The sequence below is a fragment of the Balaenoptera ricei genome, chromosome 3 (assembly GCF_028023285.1).
Source record: "Balaenoptera ricei isolate mBalRic1 chromosome 3, mBalRic1.hap2, whole genome shotgun sequence".
Classification (NCBI taxonomy): domain Eukaryota; kingdom Metazoa; phylum Chordata; class Mammalia; order Artiodactyla; family Balaenopteridae; genus Balaenoptera; species Balaenoptera ricei.
In genome coordinates this window covers 175527742-175546846 of record NC_082641.1, presented here as the reverse complement: position 1 = coordinate 175546846, position 19105 = coordinate 175527742, and the positions used below count along the sequence as shown (strand labels likewise).

At 57.1% G+C, this 19105-nt stretch overlaps 2 protein-coding genes and 2 non-coding genes across 5 annotated transcripts; 3 read left to right on the top strand and 1 right to left on the bottom strand.

Moving 5' to 3' along the window:
• Positions 1 to 150: 150 nt before the first annotated feature.
• LOC132363082 (suppressor of SWI4 1 homolog) lies at positions 151 to 7451 on the top strand. Of its 2 annotated transcripts, XM_059918473.1 has the most exons (13): positions 151 to 269; positions 358 to 528; positions 1044 to 1145; positions 1338 to 1388; positions 1496 to 1666; positions 2360 to 2436; positions 2628 to 2735; positions 2844 to 2967; positions 3061 to 3139; positions 3259 to 3388; positions 3462 to 3628; positions 3719 to 3805; positions 6160 to 7444. In XM_059918473.1, exons 1-13 carry the CDS (start codon positions 252 to 254, stop codon positions 7260 to 7262), a joined length of 2388 nt encoding a protein of 795 aa, XP_059774456.1. In that variant the 5' UTR covers positions 151 to 251; the 3' UTR covers positions 7263 to 7444. The 2 variants fall into 2 exon arrangements, with proteins under 2 accessions (XP_059774456.1, XP_059774455.1); XM_059918472.1 differs by lacking the exons at positions 151 to 269; positions 358 to 528; positions 1044 to 1145; ... (7 more) ...; positions 3462 to 3628; positions 3719 to 3805 and adding an exon at positions 4391 to 4495 and having other exon boundaries at positions 6160 to 7451.
• Positions 1190 to 1275, top strand: LOC132364220 (small nucleolar RNA SNORD105). Its single transcript, XR_009502765.1, has one exon. It is a non-coding gene; the product is annotated as a small nucleolar RNA SNORD105 (small nucleolar RNA).
• On the top strand, positions 2469 to 2548 carry LOC132364224 (small nucleolar RNA U105B). The gene has a single exon (XR_009502769.1). It is a non-coding gene; the product is annotated as a small nucleolar RNA U105B (small nucleolar RNA).
• A 123-nt stretch (positions 7452 to 7574) lies between the features above and the next one.
• EIF3G (eukaryotic translation initiation factor 3 subunit G) lies at positions 7575 to 12018 on the bottom strand. The gene is made up of 11 exons (XM_059918465.1): positions 11934 to 12018; positions 11748 to 11794; positions 11154 to 11237; positions 10954 to 11042; positions 10744 to 10803; positions 9664 to 9768; positions 9378 to 9567; positions 8483 to 8590; positions 8232 to 8368; positions 8039 to 8145; positions 7575 to 7689 (listed from the first exon to the last, which is right to left on the bottom strand). Exons 1-11 carry the CDS (start codon positions 11951 to 11953, stop codon positions 7674 to 7676), a joined length of 963 nt encoding a protein of 320 aa, XP_059774448.1. The 5' UTR covers positions 11954 to 12018; the 3' UTR covers positions 7575 to 7673.
• Between the last annotated feature and the right edge of the window lie 7087 nt (positions 12019 to 19105).

The window sequence follows — 19105 nt, the reverse complement described above, 5'->3', positions numbered from 1 at the left end:
AATGGCGGAGGCGGGATTCGAACCCACGGCTCATTTCGATCCGTGCCCCCCACCCCGGTTTCCACAGAAACAGGCACCAGGTGTCTCCATAGCAACCCGCCCGAGGAGATTTCCCGCGACCTGGTGCGCATGCCCATGTGGTGACGTCATCACGCAGCGGCCCCTCACGTAATCGCCTCGCCGGCGCCGGAAGTGAGCTGTGCGGCGCCGGAAGCAGCCAGCAGAAGAGACCTCGAGGAAGAAACGGTGGCATGGGGCAGTCGGGGCGGGTGAGGCGCGGCGGCCGGGAAAGTGGGCAGCGCGGGCGGGGTCCCGGCGGTGGCCGCGGTGCTCACCTCTCGCCTCTCGCCCCCGCAGTCCCGGCACCAGAAGCGGGCGCGCGCCCAGGCGCACCTCCGCAACCTCGAGGCCTATGCCGCACAGCCGCACTCTTTCGTGTTCGCTCGGGGCCGCACAGGTCGCAGCGTCCGACAGCTCAGCCTGGACTTGCGGCGGGTCATGGAGCCGCTCACCGCCACCCGCCTGCAGGTCTGCATCGCCCAGCCCACCTCCACCCGCCGTGGGCCCCGTCTTCTGCGGGGGTGGCTCCATCCTCGAAACCGCGCGAGGCCTCAGTCTCCCTGGCCGGAGAAAGGAACCCTTATGGGGACCATCGTGCCTGCCTCTCAGGGCTCTGAGTGGCAGCAGCGAGGGCGAGCAGATGAACGCACCCAGCTTGGCTGGGTGCCTAGGGCTGGTGGTTAAGAGGGGATTCTGGAATCAGCAAAGCTGGCTTCTCTCAAAGGCCTCGATCAAGTTACTTAACCTGTCTGGGCCTCAGTTGGCTCATCTGCAAAATGTGGTGACACACAGTGTCGAGGGACAGAGGCGGTGCTCAGATTCAAGTCTGACTGGCTGTAGAAGCCAAGAGCATTCCACTCTTCTCTCCTCCCCCCTTTCTTCCGAGGATTAAATGCAAGAAAGGGCATAACAGCTTAAGCGTATAGGCTTTGCTCAATAAGGGGATATCAGTGATCATCCCTTTTTCTTTTTGTCGTTTCTAGATTCGAAAGAAAAACTCTCTGAAAGATTGTGTAGCAGTGGCTGGGCCCCTTGGGGTCACACACTTCCTGATCTTGAGCAAAACGGAGACCAGTGTCTACTTTGTGAGTGGATGCTCTCACCCCTCACTCCCCCACCCCCTCCTCCTCCCCCAGCTCTCATGATGACCCCTTGTGCCTCTGAGCTGCCGTGATTCTGGCTTCAAAGTAAACGCTCTGAAGAGATGGGCAGAGGTTCCCATTCCCCTTGCTCCCTAGCTGGACACCTCGACCCTCACTGATCCTTTTTTTCTGTAGAAGCTGATGCGCCTCCCGGGAGGCCCTACCTTAACCTTCCGGATCAACAAGGTAAGGACTAGAGGTGGTATGAGGCCTCCGAGGGGTAGGAGCTGGGTTTGGGGATTGCCCCAGCCACGTGTGCTTGGCGGTCACCCACTCGTCACCCTGTCCTGCAGTACACCTTGGTGCGTGATGTGGTTTCTTCGCTGCGACGTCACCGCATGCACGAGCAGCAGTTTGCCCACCCTCCCCTCCTGGTGCTCAACAGCTTTGGCCCCCACGGCATGCACGTGAAGCTCATGGCCACCATGTTCCAGAACCTGTTCCCCTCCATCAACGTGCACAAGGTGGGCTGGGCCAGGCGTGGTGGCAGGTGGTGGGGCAGGCAATAGTTACCATGCACAGGCCCTTGGGTTGATTGCTCAGTCTTCACCTCCTAGCACTGAGGCTGAGAACTCCGGGTTCTGGGGTCGAATCCCACTCATAACGTTCTGTGACACTGGGCAAGAGGCTTCCCCCGTGAGCTGCCATCCCATCTGGCAGGTGGAAAACGATGCCCATAGTGCTTTATTTCCTAAATGCGCGTTGAATGCGATCTAAGTAGAGTAGCGTGTATTGTGGCTCCATTTTACAGAGGGGGAAACTGAGGCTGACAGAGGTGAAGTCACTAGTCTCAGGTCAGATACGAGGGACAAGAAGGCAGGACCAGATTTTTAAACTCTGTCTGGCTGCAGAGCCCGTGCTTCTAATCCCTGGCACCAGTGGATCTCAAATTAGCCTTGTTAGATGCCAGTCACCAGGAAGTCCGGTGTCAACGGCCTCAGTGGGCCTCGGAACCAGGATTTCTAGCCAATGTCCAGGGAGCCCACAGACACCAATTGCAGCCCCATCCATCCCTGCAGTGCTGTCAGCACTCCGTGCCCTTTTACTGTGAAGTTTCAGGAGTGCAGCCATAGCCGGGGCTTGGCATGGGCTGCAGCACACAGTGGGGCCTGGGTGCAGCTCATGTGGTGCCGTGCCTTCTCTTCTCTCCCGTCCAGGTGAACCTGAACACCATCAAGCGCTGCCTTCTCATCAACTACAACCCTGACTCCCAGGAGCTGGATTTCCGCCATTAGTGAGTCTGGGGTGGGGTGGCGGGTGTGGCCCCGCTCTTCGGCCGATGACAGCACGGCTGCTGAGCCTCTGTGATTGCTTAATTTCAAAGTACACGCTCTGATGGACCGTGGAAAGGGTTGGTGGGGGGTGGAGCTGACGCGCGACCCCATGGCTCCTGACCCCCGTTCTCCCTCGCTCTGACCCCTGCAGTAGCATCAGAGTTGTCCCTGTGGGTGCAAGTCGTGGGATGAAGAAACTTCTTCAGGAGAAGTTCCCCAACATGAGTCGCTTGCAGGACGTCAGTGAGCTGCTGGCGACGTGAGGAGGGCTCAGGGTGGGGGCGGGGGGCCACCGCACACCAGCGGGCCCCAGAGCTGTCCCAGGAACCTGGGATCCCCTGCTGAGCCCCGTGTGTGCCCTGCACAGGGGCGCAGGGCTGTCCGAGAGTGAAGCGGAGCCGGACGGCGAGCACAATATCACGGAGCTGCCCCAGGCCGTGGCAGGACGCGGCAACATGCGGGCCCAGCAGAGCGCCGTGCGGCTCACCGAGGTGAGGCCCAGCCCGGGGCAGGCCCGGTGGCTTCCCCTGGTCTCAAGGAGGGACTGACACAGCCTCCCCCACCCACCTCCCCCGTTCCTCCAGATCGGGCCTCGGATGACACTGCAGCTCATCAAGATCCAGGAGGGTGTAGGAGAAGGGAACGTGCTGTTCCACAGTTTTGGTGAGGACGGGGCTGGAGGGGCAGCGGGGTCTGAGGCCTGATCGATGGTGGGTCTCAAGGTGCTGGGGGGCTCACCTGGATCTTGGTGAAGGTCTCAGTGGCTGTCTCTTCCCATTTAGTGCACAAAACAGAGGAGGAACTGCAGGCCATCCTGGCAGCCAAGGAGGAGAAGCTGCGGCTCAAGGCCCAGAGGCAGGACCAGCAGGCCCAGAACGTTCAGCGCAAGCGAGAGCGGCGAGAGGCCCACAAGTGTGTGGTCACCAGGCGGATGAGGCGGCGTCCCAGGCGCAGGCTGCCACGTTGACCAATGTTCCTCCTCCAGGAAGAAGAGCCTGGCGGGCATGAAGCGGGCACAGGCAGAGGCTGATGGGGACAGCGATGCAGAGGACCCCGGGGCCCCTCCAGAGGCAGAGGGGGTCAGCCAGCAAGAGGAAGAGGAGGATGAGGCCGAGTATTTCCGCCAGGCTGTGGGCAAGGAGCCTGATGAGGGTGTGTGGCGGGCAGGGGTCGGTGTAGCTGGGCACCGTGGGCTTGTCTGTCCCTGTGCCCTGCTGGCCCTGACACAGTCTCTTCCCACAGACATGTTCCCAAAGGCAGCCAAGTGGAGGCGGCCTGCCGGGCCCCCAGGCAAGAAGCGACGGGTAAACGAACGGAAGCCAGACCGAGGCAGTGACCGGAGGCCTCCAAAGGCCAAGGGCAGACACCCGGGGGCCCAGGCCAAGGTGGGACCCAGAGGGGCTGCCCGGGACCACAGGCGAGGCCGACCGTGGCCACCTAAGAGAGTAGCCTGAGGCCAAGCCTGGGTGGCAGGTGGAATGCCCCAGATTGGGGCCTGAGAAATGCTGCCCTGGGCTCCCCACCTCCTGGGCCTCCAGGTGCAGCCCTCGGTTTCCTTTCATAAAGGAGAACTGTTTTCCTAACCTCCCCCTCTAATAAACCGATTTCTCATGAGTCTTAGTCTGCGCTTGAAATGGTGGGCCTGGTTTCTGCCCGAAGCCTGGGCCCATTTCCCCGACCCTGGGCAGTGGAAGTGCAGGGCCTTGTTTCACAGGCAAGGGTGACGGGCAGATTTGACCCTGCTTTGGTGCCTTGGGGTCCTGGGCCCCTCCCCCAGCCTACCAAGGGCCCCCGCAAGCAGATGGGCCAGCTCTGGAGGATTGGTTGTCATGAGGAAGGAAACTGGGGGTGGAAGTGAGGCGTGTGCCCAGACGCGCTCTGCAGGCTGAAGGAGGTGCTGCTGGGAAGGGGAGGGGCCGGCAGCGCTGCTGGAAGCTCAACAAAGGACCGTGCGCAGCACAGCACACGGGCTGCAGACCCAGAGGCAGGCCATGCGGGCCACGGCCACCACCACCTCGGGTGAGGAGCCAGCACTGCGGGGTCAGTTGAGCCAGGCACACATCCAGGGTCATGGGGGTGGAGGCGGCCGGCTCCTGGAAGGCAGAGGGGAGGAGGGTTAAGAATCATGTCTGGACCGACTTCCTCCCAGGGTGGAGGGATGGGATGGGAAGGCAGAAGTGAGAGTGGGGTAACTGACCCGGTCAGGGAAGGGGTACGTGCGCCTCGCACAGAGCTCCTGGCCAGCCTGCTGGACCAACAGGGAACAGGCCAATTCTCAAGTTGGAAAGTTGAGGCTGAGCGGGGTGTGTGAAGGGTCAACTGCAGAGCTCAGCTTTCCCCCAGCACTGCTTAGTCCCAGGTGCTGTTCTGGGCACTGGGAAGCCAGTAGCAGGGCACTGCCCCACCCTCAGGAGGGAACATTCTGGGGATTTTTCTTACAGTGATCAGATGGAGGTACAAGCTGTGGCAAAAAAATAAGCAGGGTAGGGGACCAAGGGTGTAGTCACAATGTTAGGGTGGTCTCAGGTCCTCTCTCAGGACCAGACCAGGAGGTGGTGAGTGGGACAGCCTTAAGGATGCCTGTTGCCCATGACTCATCCAGTGCAAAGGCCCTGAGGCAGGCTGTGCCTTAAGGAACAGCCAGAACACCATGGTCACAGGGAGCTGGGAGTGGGAAATGAGAAGAGCCAGTGGGGTGGGAGGGATAGCTCCTGCAGGGCCTTGTGCGAAAAGGTGAGCGCTGGCTTTTCCTCCACGTGAGGAGGAAGCCGGGGAGGGCTGGGAGGATAGGGATGTGACCTGTCTCAGGTGCCCTTTGGAGGCTGTGAGAGAACAGATGGGTGAGGGCCAGAGCAGGGAGACCCGAGTGGAGCCAACAGGTAGATGGTGGGGGCTGGACTTGGGTGACACTAAGGGGGTGACAGACTGACAGATCAGACTTGGAGTTGTGTAGTGGGGTGGGACACTCCCCTGGGCTCCCTCTCCTCCACCCCAGGCCCCGATGGCTCTGGGTGGTCACTGCCAGGTTACATGCGTCCCTGGTTCTTTTTCTTTACTTTTATTATTATTTATTTATTTATTTATTTGGCTGCGTTGGGTCTTCGTTGCTGTGCACGGGGTTTCTCTAGTTGTGGCGAGTGGGGGCCACTCTTCCTTGCGGTGCGCGGCCTTCTCATTGCGGTGGCTTCTTTTGTTGTAGAGCACAGACTCTAGGCATGCAGGCTTCAGTAGCTGTGGTTTGTGGGCTCTAGAGCGCAGGCTCAGTAGTTGTGGTGCACGGGCTTAGTTGCTCTGCGGCATGTGGGATCTTTCCGGACCAGGGATCGAACCCGTGTCCCCTGCATTGGCAGGTGGATTCTTAACCACTGCGCCACCAGGGAAGCCTGCGTCCCTGGCTCTTGCTCCAGCTGGTTCTTGATGGTGCGGGACACAGAGAGAGCCTGAATGAAGGACTCTGTGCTTCTCACCTCTCTGGGCCTCTGGGCCTCTTCGTACAGATTCCCTCTGTACGAAGGAGCTGTGGTTGGCCCCCGCTCCTGGGTGTGTAAAAGTACTCAGCGGAAGTATGCCCGCAAAGGGCTCCTGGCGCACAGTCGGTATGGGTGCCACAGTGTTTCCGACTCTGAAGGCGGCGGGAACCATGGTCAGGGACAGGGCTGATGCAGCAATGCTCTCTGCTCCAGGTCCCACACGCTGCCCAGCCAACTTCTCAGCGGCTGCTGACCACATCCTCAGCGGCTTCCAGGACTTTCTGTGGCCCATGCTGGTGGCTGTGTTTCTGGTGGCCTTGGCTGGCAACAGCCTGGCCCTGTACCGCTTCTGCACCCAGGAGCATCGCCCTTGGCACCCAGCCGTGATCTTCTCAGCCCAGCTGGCAGTCAGCGACCTGCTCTACGCCCTGACGCTGCCCCCGCTGGCCGCCTACTTCTACCCACCCAAACACTGGCGCTACGGGGAGGCTGCCTGCCGCCTGGAGCGCTTCCTCTTCACCTGCAACCTGCTGGGCAGCGTCATCTTCATCAGCTGCATCAGCCTGAACCGCTACCTGGGCATTGTCCACCCCTTCTTCACCCACAGCCAACTGCGGCCCAAGCACGCCTGGGCCATCAGCGCCGCTGGCTGGGCACTGGCGGCCCTGCTGGCCGCACCCATGCTCAGCTTCTCCCACCTGAGTGGGCCACAGCAGAAAGGCAAGTGCACTGTGGACACGCCTGATGCCTGCATCAAGTGCCTGGGGACAGCAGATGACAACCAGCTTGAGGCCTACAGGGTCTACAGCCTGGCACTCGTGGCACTGGGCTGCGGCCTGCCACTGCTGCTCAGCCTGGTGGCCTACGGCGCCCTCGGGCAGGCCGTGCAGCAGAGCCACGGCATGACGGCGGCCAACAAGCTGCGCGTGATGGTGCTGGTGGCCAGTGGCATTGCCCTCTACGCCAGTTCCTATGTGCCCTACTACGTCACGGGGGTGCTCAACGTGTACGCCCGGCAGCGCTGGAGAGCCCTCTGCCCAGGCTTTGCAAGTGTGGACCAGGCTAAGGCGGCGCTGGGCTGGAGGACGTACATGGCCCACCAGGTAACACGGGGCCTCGTTCCCCTGGCCATCTGCGTACACCCGCTGCTCTACATGGCTGTGGTGCCCAGCCTGTACTGCTGCCGCCGACGCTGCCCTGGCTGCGGGCAGGGGCAGGCCCCAGAGAACGCAGAGTACTCCGGCCAAGCCCTACCCCTCAATGTCACAGCCACCCCCAAAACCTCGGGGCCCCAGTCCCCTGAGTTGAGCCCGTGACCTGGCCCATCTTCAGGCCCCCTCCTCATCACGAGACGCTGTGACCCAGCAGCAGAATGGAGGCTGAGAGCGCAGCAGGCCCCTGGCTCTGATCCCCCAAGAGGCCCTAAGCCAAAACTTCCTCCCCAAAGAAAGGTCTATAGTGGGACCAGGGAGCGCCCAAGCCAGAGCAGCAGGAATTGCCACCCACAGCAGTAACCCCGGGCAGGGCCAGGGAGCAAACCCACAACGGGGGGAGGGAGGGGGGGAGGGGGCCTGGTCCCGCCCACCACAGTGTGAGTGACATCTGCGAATAAATGGAACAGCACAGGGTGATGCGGACCTTTTATTGCCCTCGGAGCCCCCTGCTTCCGGAGGCTGCCCTCCGTCGCTAAGGATCCCGGGGCTGGGGGCCGAGCAGCAGCAGCCGGCTTAGTTGGTTGACGGCCTGGAGAGGGAAACACAAGGTGGCTGAGGATGGGACGTACGGGGGCTTCAGACCCCTAAGGGAATCCCAAGAGCCCCCCCTACACCCACACCACAGGGAACTCAACGGGGATGAGGGGGACGGGGCAGGACGAGACCGGGTGGCGGCGCAGAGCACGCGGTGAGCCAGACCAGCGGGAAGCAGCTGGCCCCGCCGCGCATGGGCTGTGCGCCCCTCCGTGAGAGGACAGTAAATGACCTGCGCCCCAGGACAGCCTTTGTGGCTGTTAACGTGGCCCGGGGCCTGCAGTCAGCCCGAGCGCCTGTGGGCCGCGACGCCGCGGGGGGGCGGGGGAAGGCAGGGGTCTCACTTGGCCCACTCGACGTTGAGGATGAGGTGGTCGTAGCCGAAGCCGGACACCCCGGCAATGGCGCGAGCGGCGTCCTCGCGGCGGTGGAAGCTGATGAAGGCAAAGCCCTGGGGGAGGGGGAGGGGTCAGGGACGTTCAAGGCACAACTGGGACCGACGGAGGACCCCTCCCCGCCCCCCAGCCGCCCGCCCACCTTGGACTGGCCGGTGGTCTTGTCCTTTGCCAGGTAGATGCGGGAGATGGAGCCGAAGGGCCGGAAGAGCTCCTGCAGGTCAGTCTCACGAGTGTCCTCGGACAGGTTGGTGACGCGGATGGTGGCGTTGTCGTCGGCTGGGCGGGCAAGGAGAGGCATCTGTAAGGGGCCGGCCCCGCCCGCGGGATAATCCCAGGGTGCAGGGAGGTGCCCACCCGCTGGCCCAGTGCCAGGTGCCCTCGCCACCTCACCTCTGCGGTTGGGCTGCATGGATTCCCCGCGGCGGCTGGCTCCATCCCGCAGGCTCGGAGGCACATACTTCCCCGTCTTGTTCTGAGTGGCCTGCACAGGCTCCAGCTCTGGAGACCAAACACAAGGCCCAGTCAAGCCTCCCCCGGCGCAGACCTGCCCCAGGATGCTGGCGGCTCCAGCCACGGCCCCGCCCAAGCACCATCTGTCAAACCACAGGTGATCGGTTGACTCCTTCAAGGCCTTGTGGTCACAACGACTTAAAGGTCACATGCAGGAAGCTGACACCACCTAAACACCCTGCCGGTGGCACAAGAAGAGCGAGAGAACCCACAGGGGTTGACAGCAACGTCCAGCCTCACAACACGGGAAGACAGGTACACAGGGTTACGGACAGCCCCCAGGTACCTGCCCCCGGGCAGGTGACAAGTGGCTGCACACACAAGTCATGGCTGTAGAGCTGTCCATTCTCAAACTCACCATCAGCAAATCACAGTCACCTGGGTGAGCCGCTCCTCGGTGTGGGCGCGCAAACACAGCGCACTCAAGGCAGGGAACTCACAGACACATCCGGGGAACAACCGTCTCCCCACCACTCACGGTGTATGCAGTCACACACGTGGCCGTGCCCACGAGCGGCTCTCACAGCCCCCAGTGAGGACAGACAGGTGACATCACCAGCAGTCAGAGCACCCACCTGCCCGTCTCTCTCACACAAACGAACGTGGCCTGTGGTCACAGCCTTGCAGTGCGGACGCTGCTGTGTGGGAGCCAACAGCCACCAGCAGTGGCGGTCCCGTTCAGACGCCAGCTGACGACCCACAACTCTCCCAGAGGCGCACACAATCCCCGTCCTCCACCCCACAGCCTGCCAGCCGCATCCCCGGGCCCTGGCACCTCCGGGCAGCTTCTCCTTCTCGCCAGTGGACAGGCCCAGCTGCTCGGCCAGCTCCTTCTGCATGGGCCCCAGCGTGTCCTTGTAGGGGCAGCGGGTGGTCCAGTGGTCGCCCTTGCAGATTCGGCAGGACACGATCTTCTGGCCCTTGAGCTTGTTCATCGGGTCCTCCTCTTCCTGGCAGTTCAGATCCTGGCGGGGCAGGTCGGAGCAGCTCAGACTGGGCTGGCACAGCCCCGACACCACCACCACCCTGGCCACAGGCCCCCGGCCTCTTGGCCCACTTACCTCTTTGCTGGTGATGAATGTCATGGATACATCATCGCTGACGGTGGTGGTGGCCACATTGGGCCCTGGTGGGTCAAACTCTGAGTTCCCAAACTTCTTCCAGTTCTGAGCTCAGGGCGGGATAGGGGACAGGTCAGGGCAAGGACAAATGGGACCCCCTCCACTGGCACCCTAGACTTACAAGTGCCACCTCCAGGGTGTCTGGGCCTTGAACCCCACTCACCACCCTCCCCAAATGCTCCTCAAAGCAGTGGTGATGACAGTTCCTGTTCCCTGAGTGCCTGCCAGGCCCTAGCTTCACGCCAGCTCCAGGAGGAGAGGGCAGCTCTCAGCCCCATGTTCCAGATGAGAGAACTGAGGCTCAGGGGGGAAACAGCTCCACAGCCAACAGCTCCTGGTGGGGGCCGTGCAGGTGGTGGACCAGCTCCCACCATGGAGTGATGCTCAGGGGTGTGCAGGGTCACCCAGACTTCCAGGGGCCTTGAGCTAATTAAACAACCTGAACCTCAACTTCCTCCCCTATAAAAAAGGGACCACAATGCTCCCCACACCTCCCCGGAATGCTACGGGGACTGAATGAGAAAATACTTCCTGCAAGGCACCTGGGTCTAACACAGAGAAAGTACGCAGGTAACTGTGCCAAATGTATTTATTGCTATCACTTCTTCTGCTGTGACAGCCACCTGAGGGGAAGGCTTGGCTCTGTTCCTCCTGGTAGACAACCCAAGAGGAGTAAGAATCAACCCCACCCACTGCTGCACCTGCTGGACTTTTCAGGGCCCCCATAGAGTGCAAACAGGCCTCAGTTCTGCTCCAGTAAAACAAGTACAAACAGTTAAACCCCACTTCTAAAAATAAAGGTACTGGGGAAAAGGATTCCGATCTTTCTCTGAGTCAGCCCTGAAGGCGCCCCCAAGACAGGAGGAGAAGGGTCTTACCTTCCTCCTTTTTTTTTTTATTCTTTTTTTGGCCACACTATGCGGCATGCGGGATCTTAGTTCCCCGACCGGAGATCGAACCCATGCCTCCTGCAGTGGACGCGCAGAGCCCTAACCACTGGACCGCGAGGGAAGTGCTTACCTTCCTCCTTGCCACAGCCTTTGAGGCCTTCCGGGTCTCAATTCTGAAGGTGCGAACAATCTGTAGACAGAAGGGGAGCCGTTTGGGCTTCCTGCTCCTCAAGGTTCCTGGGGCCAGGGGATCTTCCTCATCAATGCACCCAACACACATCACTCTCTCCTTGTCCAAGTGCCCCAAAGCAAAAGGCACCCACCTCTTCCCCAGCCTCACCTTGAACTTCTTGCCATCCTCATCTATCTTGTACTCGGTCAGTGTCTTGATGTTTCCATTGATGACCTCCTTGGGAGGCGGCAGTGGAGCTGGGAGAGGGGAAAACACAAGAGGAACTGAGCCCTGGGGAATGGGGACCAGGCGGGAAGGCGGCTGGGGAGAAGAGGCAGCCCAGGGATGGAGAGAAGTCTGTCACTCACCTCCCGGCAATAGTTCAGGCTCTGGGCTGGTATCCCCGGCGGCCAGAGGGATCCCCTTGAGGAGCTCGCTGGTGACACATTTGTCTGTGAAAGGGAGTGTAGGGAACAGAGATCAGATGGAGGGGCAGGAGCTCCCAAACCGAAATGGAGGGACCTTTGGGATGATGTCCGCACCAAGAGTTGAAAAAGGCGGGACCAAGGGCAGACGACTGGCCAGGAAGTGTCCTGGGATAGCCATCCGGGGACACAAAGCTGGCTGTAGTAACTTCCAGCAATGGCCAGCATAGGGGATCCCTGGCACCCGGGCGCTAGTACAAAGGCAGGAGGGAGGCTGTTACAACTTCCTCCCCGGAGAAGGGGAGCAGCTGTGCTGGTACCAAGGATTTGGGCGGTGGTATGGGAGGAAGAGGAACTGGCTGGTGAACATCTGGAATTGGAGATAGGCTGGCCCGGGTAAGGATGGCGCGGGGCAGGGGCTGGCCGTGAGGGGAGATGCAGGGTCAGACGGCGGTGCCAGGGTGGGGGATTGGAACAGGCAGCAGTGACGGCCTGGAGGGCTGGCTGTGGTGATCCGGGGCGACAGGGCAGACTCACCGTCCTCTCCCTCCTCTTCCACCTGGTCGGCCCAACTGGGCTTCGAACTGAGGGGACAAGTTTGCCAGGAGGAGGGCTGGGTGAGGCGAGGCCCGGCTCCCGCGGCCTCGGCGCACCCAGGCTTCATAATACCCCCTAGAACGCCCAGTCCGCCTCCCAAGCCTCCCTCCATGACCCCAGACTCACTCAAAGTCTCCGGTCGGCATTGGAACGCCTTCTCCACGCAGCCCAAGCCTGGGCCCAAGACCGGAAGTGAGAGGAGCACGAGACTTCCGATTCCGCTGCCTAGAGCAGCCCGACCGCCGTGCTCCACAGCGCCCCCCTACGGACGGAGGTAGAGGCGCCGGCTGTGTGAGAGGCTGGGCGCTGGTACCCTGCTAGGTGGGTAAATAGAATCGCATCTCATTTACGTTTTTTAAAAAATTAAAAATTAATAATAACAACAAAGCTCAGTTATTGAGCTTTCACTGTTTGCAGGAACTGTGGGGAGAAATTATTATTTCCATTTTGCAGCTGAAGAAACCAAGGCTGGTCTTCCTTGTCTGGAAAGAGCTTTCCTGATTCAAATGATCAAGATGTCAAGTGGCCCCCTCAACCATTCTTCCTCCTTTGGTAACTTTTTTATTTTTAGCCGCGCCGCGGGGCTTACAGGATCTTAGTTCCCCAACCAGGGATCAAACCCGGGTCCCCTGAAGTGGAAGCGCAGAGTCCTAACCACTGGACCACCAGGAAATCCACAGTAACATTCTTGGCTCCCTGAAATGATCTTTTCCATTTACTTGTTTACTGTCCAGCTCTCCCTCTAGAGCATGCATTCTCAATGGGAGTGATACGGCTCCCAAGGGGGCCAAAACTAATTCTTGGGTGGCAAAAACAAAACAAAACAAAACAAAAAAACCTTAGACATGACAATGGCTTGTGGCCCTCCAAAGCCAACCCTCCCAGACAAAATCTTATTCCTAAACATTTAATTTCTGTTGTTAGGGAGAAATTAAATGTAATTAGATTAAAACTGATTTAAATTAAAGATAATTCCATTTTTCTCCTATAGAGAAGCAATAATGAAAAAAATAGTAAAAACTGCTGCAGACTGCTGCACAAAGCAGACATTTGCCTGCTTCGTTCATCTCTGGGTCCCCAGCACCCACAGGGTGTCTGAACTTAGTGCTCAATTAATGGGCATTTGGGATGGGGTAGGAACCATATTATAAAGGACTTTTTAAACTAGACTAAAGAGCATAGGCTCTTTATCCTGCAGGCTGTGGGGTGTGGGTGAGGTCACTGACATGTTTTGAGTGGTGACCCAATGTGACCAGATTTTCTTGTGAGAAAGATTATTCTGGAAGCCTGTAGAGGATAGAGTGGAAAGGAATAAATTAGCAGGAGTCCAGGAAGGAGGCTGGGAAAGTAAGTAAATAAAGAGGGTGGTTGGGAATTCCCTGGCGTGCAGTGGTTAGGACTTCAAGCTTCCATTGCAGAGGTCACAGGTTCGATCCCTAGTTGGAGAACTAAGATCCCACAAGCCATGCAGCGCCACCAAAAAAAAAAAAAAAGACAGACAGAAAGAGAGTGTCCACACAGAAGAAACTATTATAAAGTTTGTACAGAGAGCCTATAAACATTTGTGCAAACTCACTCAAGTTTACTCCAAGGAGTGCAAAATCCAAACAATGTAGCAGATGGGCAAAACTGTAAAAAACTGATCTTATCCAATGGTAGCAAAGATGTAGAGAAAAAGACACTCCCACACTTTGTTAGTACGTGAAATTATGCAAACTCTTTGGATGGAATATTGACAACACCTAATAAAACTTAAATGCACATATGTATTTTCCTTTGAACTAGCTAATAATTCAACCTGTGAGAAAAACTTGTAAATGTATGCAAAGATGTGAGAATAAGCTATCTGGGCAGTATTGTTTATGATAGCAAAAACTAGCAATGCCTATCTGTCCGTTCATGGGGCTGGTTAAATAGATTAAGACATGCTATGCTCTAATCTATTAAATGCTATGCAGTCTTTAAGGAAGTAGGTCCCTTTGTGGTCATGTTAAAAAATATATCTGAGGGACTTCCCTGGTGGTCAAGCGGTTAAGACTCCACGCTTCCAATGCGGGGCACATAGATTCGATCCCTGGTCAGGGAATTAAGATCCCACATGTCAGCACGGTGAGGCAAAAAAAAAAAAAAAAAAAAAAAAAAAAAATATATATATATATATATATATATATATATATATATCTAAGATAAGGAGAGAAAGCAAGATATAAAATGACATATGCTATAGGAAACAATTTTTGTAAATCTTTAATAGCACATAGATATGTAGATATATGCAAACTATTTTTGGAAAAGAAATATCAAACTGTTGCTAAAGGATGCTTTGAGAGGAAGCCATTAGGAAAGAAAAGCTTATTTTTGGATTTTTCTGTTGTATTTAAAATTTTTATCATGTGATTTTTTTTGGTTTAAATATAAACATATACATAACTACAAAATTGTACTTTGTATATTAATATATAACACACATTCATGTAATATATGCGAGATGTAACATATAAATGTATTTTAATATGTTTTTCATATCCAGGAACTTGCACTTCTTCTTCCAGGACTGGCCCAAGGAAATACACATCCAAGTGCACTAAATCATCTGTAAAAAAGTGTCCAGCACAGTGTGGCTTAAAGGATTGGAAAATTGAAAGCTGCACAACCATCATGATTAAGGGATTAGCTAAATGTCGGCCCACTCATATGAACACCACCCCTTGAGGGAAAACTGTGCCCATTTCTGGCTGCCCAGAAGGACGTTAACCACTAAACACTGATGCTTCTGGGTGTTTCAATTTGGCCTCATCTTTACAGGCATACTTCGTTTCATTGCGCTTTGCAGATTTTTTACCAGTCGAAGGTTTGTGGGAACCCTGTGTTGTCAGATAATGGTTAGCATTTTTAGCAATATTTTTAAATTAAGGCTTTTTTTTTTTAAATTTTATTTATTTATTTATTTATTTTTGGCTGTGTTGGGTCTTCGTCCCTGTGCGAGGGCTTTCTCTAGTTGTGGCGAGCAGGGGCCACTCTTCATCGCGGTGCGCGGGCCTCTCACCATCGCGGCCTCTCTCGCTGCGGAGCACAGGCTCCAGACGCACAGGCTCAGTAGTTGTGGCTCACAGGCCTAGCCGCTCCGCGGCATGTGGGATCTTCCCAGACCAGGGCTCGAACCCGCGTCGCCCGCATTGGCAGGCAGACTCTCAATCACTGCGCCACCAGGGAAGCCCCTAAATTAAGGGTTTTTAAAAATATTTATTTATTTGGCTGCATCAGGTCTTAGTTGCGGCACACGGGATCTTCCTCACTGCAGTGCGCGGGCTTGTCTCAAGTTGTGGCGCAAGGGCTCTAGAGCACACGGGGTCAGTAGTTGTGGCGCCAGGGCTTAGTTGTCCCATAGCATATGGGATATTAGTTCCCTAACCAGGGATCAAACCTACATCCCTTGTATTGGAAGGCAGATTCCTAACCACTACACCACCAGGGAAGTCCCTAAGGTTTATTTTTTTTTTAGACATAATGCTATCGTGCACTTAATAGACTACAGTACAGTGTAAATGTGACTTTTATATGTACTGGAAAACCAAAAAAAAATTTGCGACTCATGATATTCTCTTTATTGATTGATCCATTTATTGATTTTGATATTTGCTTTACTGCAGTGGTTCACAACCAAATCTGCAATATCTCTGAGGTATGCATGTACTTCCTTTTCAGTATTCTTTCTGTATGGAATACTTTTTCTTTTTTCTTTCTTTCTTTTTTTTTTTGGCTGCACCGTGCGGCATGCGGGATCTTAGATCCCCAACCAAGGATCGAACCCGTGCCCCCTGCAGTGGAAGAGTGGAGTCTTAACCACTGGACCACCAGGGAAGTCCCTGGAACACTTTTTCCTAAACATCAAGTATGTATTTTTTTTTCTAAAAATCAGGAATTTTCCAAGGAATAATAAAAGGGGGCCCAGGGAAACATAGTGCAGTGGGGAGAAGCCTGAGTCCAAGGCTGAATGGAAAAAAGTCCCCGAGCCCTTCTCTTGGTCCTTTTCATGGCACGAACATTCTTTCCACATCCAGAATCTCCACAGGACAGCAGCCAAGACAAGGGCAGAAGCAACCCCTGCAAAAGGCATAAGGAGGGGAGTGTGGACATGCAGGGTGTGCCATCCCTTGGAAATTCAGCGGCAGCTTCGGGGATTCACTGGATGTCACACGTGGAATTTCATTTCTCAGTATTCTTCATAAGAGCCACAAATACACGTCCACAAAAGGCCACGCATTAGAGTATGTACATAGCAGATTTATTCACAATGGCCAAAACTGGGAACAATTTGAATTAGTTTCTGCCATAACAAAATACCACAGACTGAATGGCTTATAAACAACAGAATTTTATTTTCTCACAGTTCTGGAGGCTGGGGGTCTGAGATCAAAATGTCGTTCTGAGGCCTCTCTCCCTGGCTTGTGGATGGCTGTTTTCTCCCTGTGCCTTCACATCATCCTTATAAGGACACCAGTCATATTGGTTTGGGCCCACCCTAATGACCTCATTTTACTTATCTATTTTTTAAATATAGTTAAGTATAGTTGATTAACGGTATTGTGTTAATTTCAGGTGTACAGAAAAGAGAGAGGGAGGGAGAAGGAGGGAGGGGGAGAAGGAGGGAGGGAGAGGGGCTGAGGAGGGGGGCTCCCTCCCCCTCCCATGCTCTCCCCACTGCTTTCTCTTTCTGCTTCAACAACCACCAGGCGCCTTTTAAATAAGCCCTGAAGTAAATGTTTATGCTTGGACGGCCTGACCTCCCCGCTGACCTCCAGCCCGGGACCACCGCTGAGAGATGAAGTCTGCGGGGCCCTGGGCGGCGGGCTGCCTGACACCCAATCTCTCCTCCTTTACGAGGCAGCCGCCAGCTCCCCTCCCTGACTCCCCAAGAATTTGAGCCTTTTTAATATGTGTCGATAATGCCATGAACTACTATTTAACTTTTCCACGAGGACCCATGTCCCGAAATGCAGTGGTTTTCAGACTTGACTTCACTAGAGAACCCCCAGGGAAGGGAGAGACGTCTCTCCCTCCCTTTCTCTCCCTCTCCCTCCGTATCTCCGTCTCCCTCTCTCCTCCTCCCTCTCCCTCTGGGGTGATGCCCGATGAGCTCAGATTCGCAGATGTTCCCCCCATCCCCTCTCTGTGCCTTGCGTGGGGTCTGGGCCTTCTCACTGTGGCCTGGGCACGGCCTTGACATTCAGACATCGGTTCCTGCAAGGACACTTGCGTTTGGTCCATACCGCGTGTGGCTGCAGCCTGTGCTTCTCCCTTTCAGCATCTTCAGTAGATGGGGGCTGTGCACGAGCCCTTCATCTTCCCCGCAGACACCACTGGTGCTTGCTCGGCCTCGCGGGTGATGCGGGGGGCACGGGGGACAGTCCTGTGTCCCCACCTTCTTGGGCTGCAGACAGGCCACGTTGGTCCTGTGGTGACTGGCGGCTTCCAGGAGAACCCCACCGCAGACCCGGAGAGGTGGCCCCAGAGAAGGTGGCGTACGCCTGGGGCCGGGCCGCACCAGCCAGCCACGGCCCACCTGCAGCAACAGGCCTCTCGCCGTCCAGGGTCTGGGTGTTCGGGCGCCGTGGGGATGAGCTGCTGTCTGCACGGCAGTCGAGTTTGTATTGTTGAGCCCGGGGAGGCCCCTGGGTGGCTCCTGGAGAGCCTGGCCGCATTTCTTCCTGCCCTTGGCCTTAGAGCCCATGACGGTTTCCACCGTTTCTGGTTCCAAAAGGACCTGTGTTCATAAAGACCACATGTTAGGACAGCACCAAAGTGTCTAGAAATCCGGGCCAGGAGGAGGAGGGAGGGGGATTGGCTGTGCCCGCCAGTGGCCTGAGAGCCCTGCCCGCCCGCAGAGACCTGGCCCGGGGCCCGTGGTGAGGGCATGGCCCACGGTCCCCAGCGCCGGCCGTCTCTGGGTTCCAGGAGAACTGCACGATCCTCGGGGAGCTGGTGAGGCTGCAGGCCCAGAAGTCCCACCTGCTTGGGTTCAGCACGCGTGCCGACTCCGTGCAGGAGATGAACATGGCCAAGACCAGCCAGGTGGTGGCCACTTTCCTAGGTAACCCCGCCTCCCCCTGGGGCCCAGTGGGGAGGGCGTCAGGCGGACCTTGACTGGACTTGGCGCTGCCTGAGACCCCACTGTGTCAGCCCTTGGGGGTCACCTTCCCGGACCCTTCATTCTGCCTCGAGGGGCGCAGGGTGGGGAGCGGCTGGGGGGCCGCCACAGGGACGTAGCCGAGCCTCTCCCCTCCGCCCGCAGATGAGCTGGCCCAGAAGCTGAAGCCCCTCAGGGAGCAGGAGCGGCCGTGATCCTGGAGCTAAAGAAGGCCGAGTGCCAGAGGCGGGGCCTGCACTTTGACGGACCCATCAACGCCTGGGACCTGCGCTACTACATGAACCAGGAGGAGGAGACGCGCTACCGCGTGGACCAGTACCTGCTCAATGAGTCCTTCCCCATGCAGGGGGTCACGCGCGGGCGGCTGGGCATCTCCCAGGAGCTGCTGGGGCTGACCTTCGACCTGGAGGAGGGCGCCAACGTGTGTCACGAAGACGTGAGGTTCTACACGGTCCAGGACGCGGCCTCGGGCAAGGTCATCCATCGGCAAGTTCTACCTGGACCTCTACCCTCGGTGCGTGCGGGAACCTGTCGGCCGTGGGCAGGGGCTCCTCTGCGGAAGCTGGGCCTCACCCCGCGTCCCTCCCCAGGAAATGGAAGTCCGGGCACGCGGCCTGCTTCGGCCTGCAGCTGGGCTGCCTGCGGCAGGATGGGAGGCGCCAGATCGCCATCGCGGCCATGGTGGCCAACTTCACCAAGCCCCCGCCTGACCCGCCCTCCCTGCTGCAGCACGATGAGCTGGAGACCTACTTCCACGAGTTCGGGCACGTGATGCACCAGCTCTGCTCCCAGGTGGGTGCGGGCGTAGGGCTGCAGTTAGGGGGGCGGGGAGGGCCCGGGCGCGCGCGTGGTCCTCAGGCAGACCCTCACCACGGGATTCTTCCGCTGACGTCACCCCGCACGTGGCGACGCCCTCGGGGTCAGCTTCCATCATCAAACCCCACTCACTGGGTGCATAAACAATGGAAATGGATGTCCTCGAGGCTCTGGAGGCTGGAAGCTCCAGATCAAGGTGTCAGGACTGGTTCCCTACATGTTAAATACATGTACTCAAGAGTTGCCTTTAAAAAAGACAAAAGAAAGGAACGTTGCCTGCAGGTCTGGTGACAGCCGGTGATGAGAACCAGAGGGAAGGCTCTGGGGCCGGGAA

Bases quoted from the DNA above. Each gene is read 5' to 3' on its own strand.
- EIF3G (XM_059918465.1), bottom strand. From the start codon at position 11,953: ATGCCGACCGGAGACTTTGA. The intron at 8,591-9,377 runs GTGCCAGGGCCC...TTTGGTCTCCAG, and splicing joins GAAGGAGAAGCTGCCCGGAG to AGCTGGAGCCTGTGCAGGCC. The intron at 8,146-8,231 runs GTGGGCGGGCGG...CCCCTCCCCCAG, and splicing joins AGACCACCGGCCAGTCCAAG to GGCTTTGCCTTCATCAGCTT.
- LOC132363082 (XM_059918473.1), top strand. The intron at 1,389-1,495 runs GTAAGGACTAGA...CCTGTCCTGCAG, and splicing joins TAACCTTCCGGATCAACAAG to TACACCTTGGTGCGTGATGT. The intron at 2,736-2,843 runs GTGAGGAGGGCT...TGCCCTGCACAG, and splicing joins GTCAGTGAGCTGCTGGCGAC to GGGCGCAGGGCTGTCCGAGA.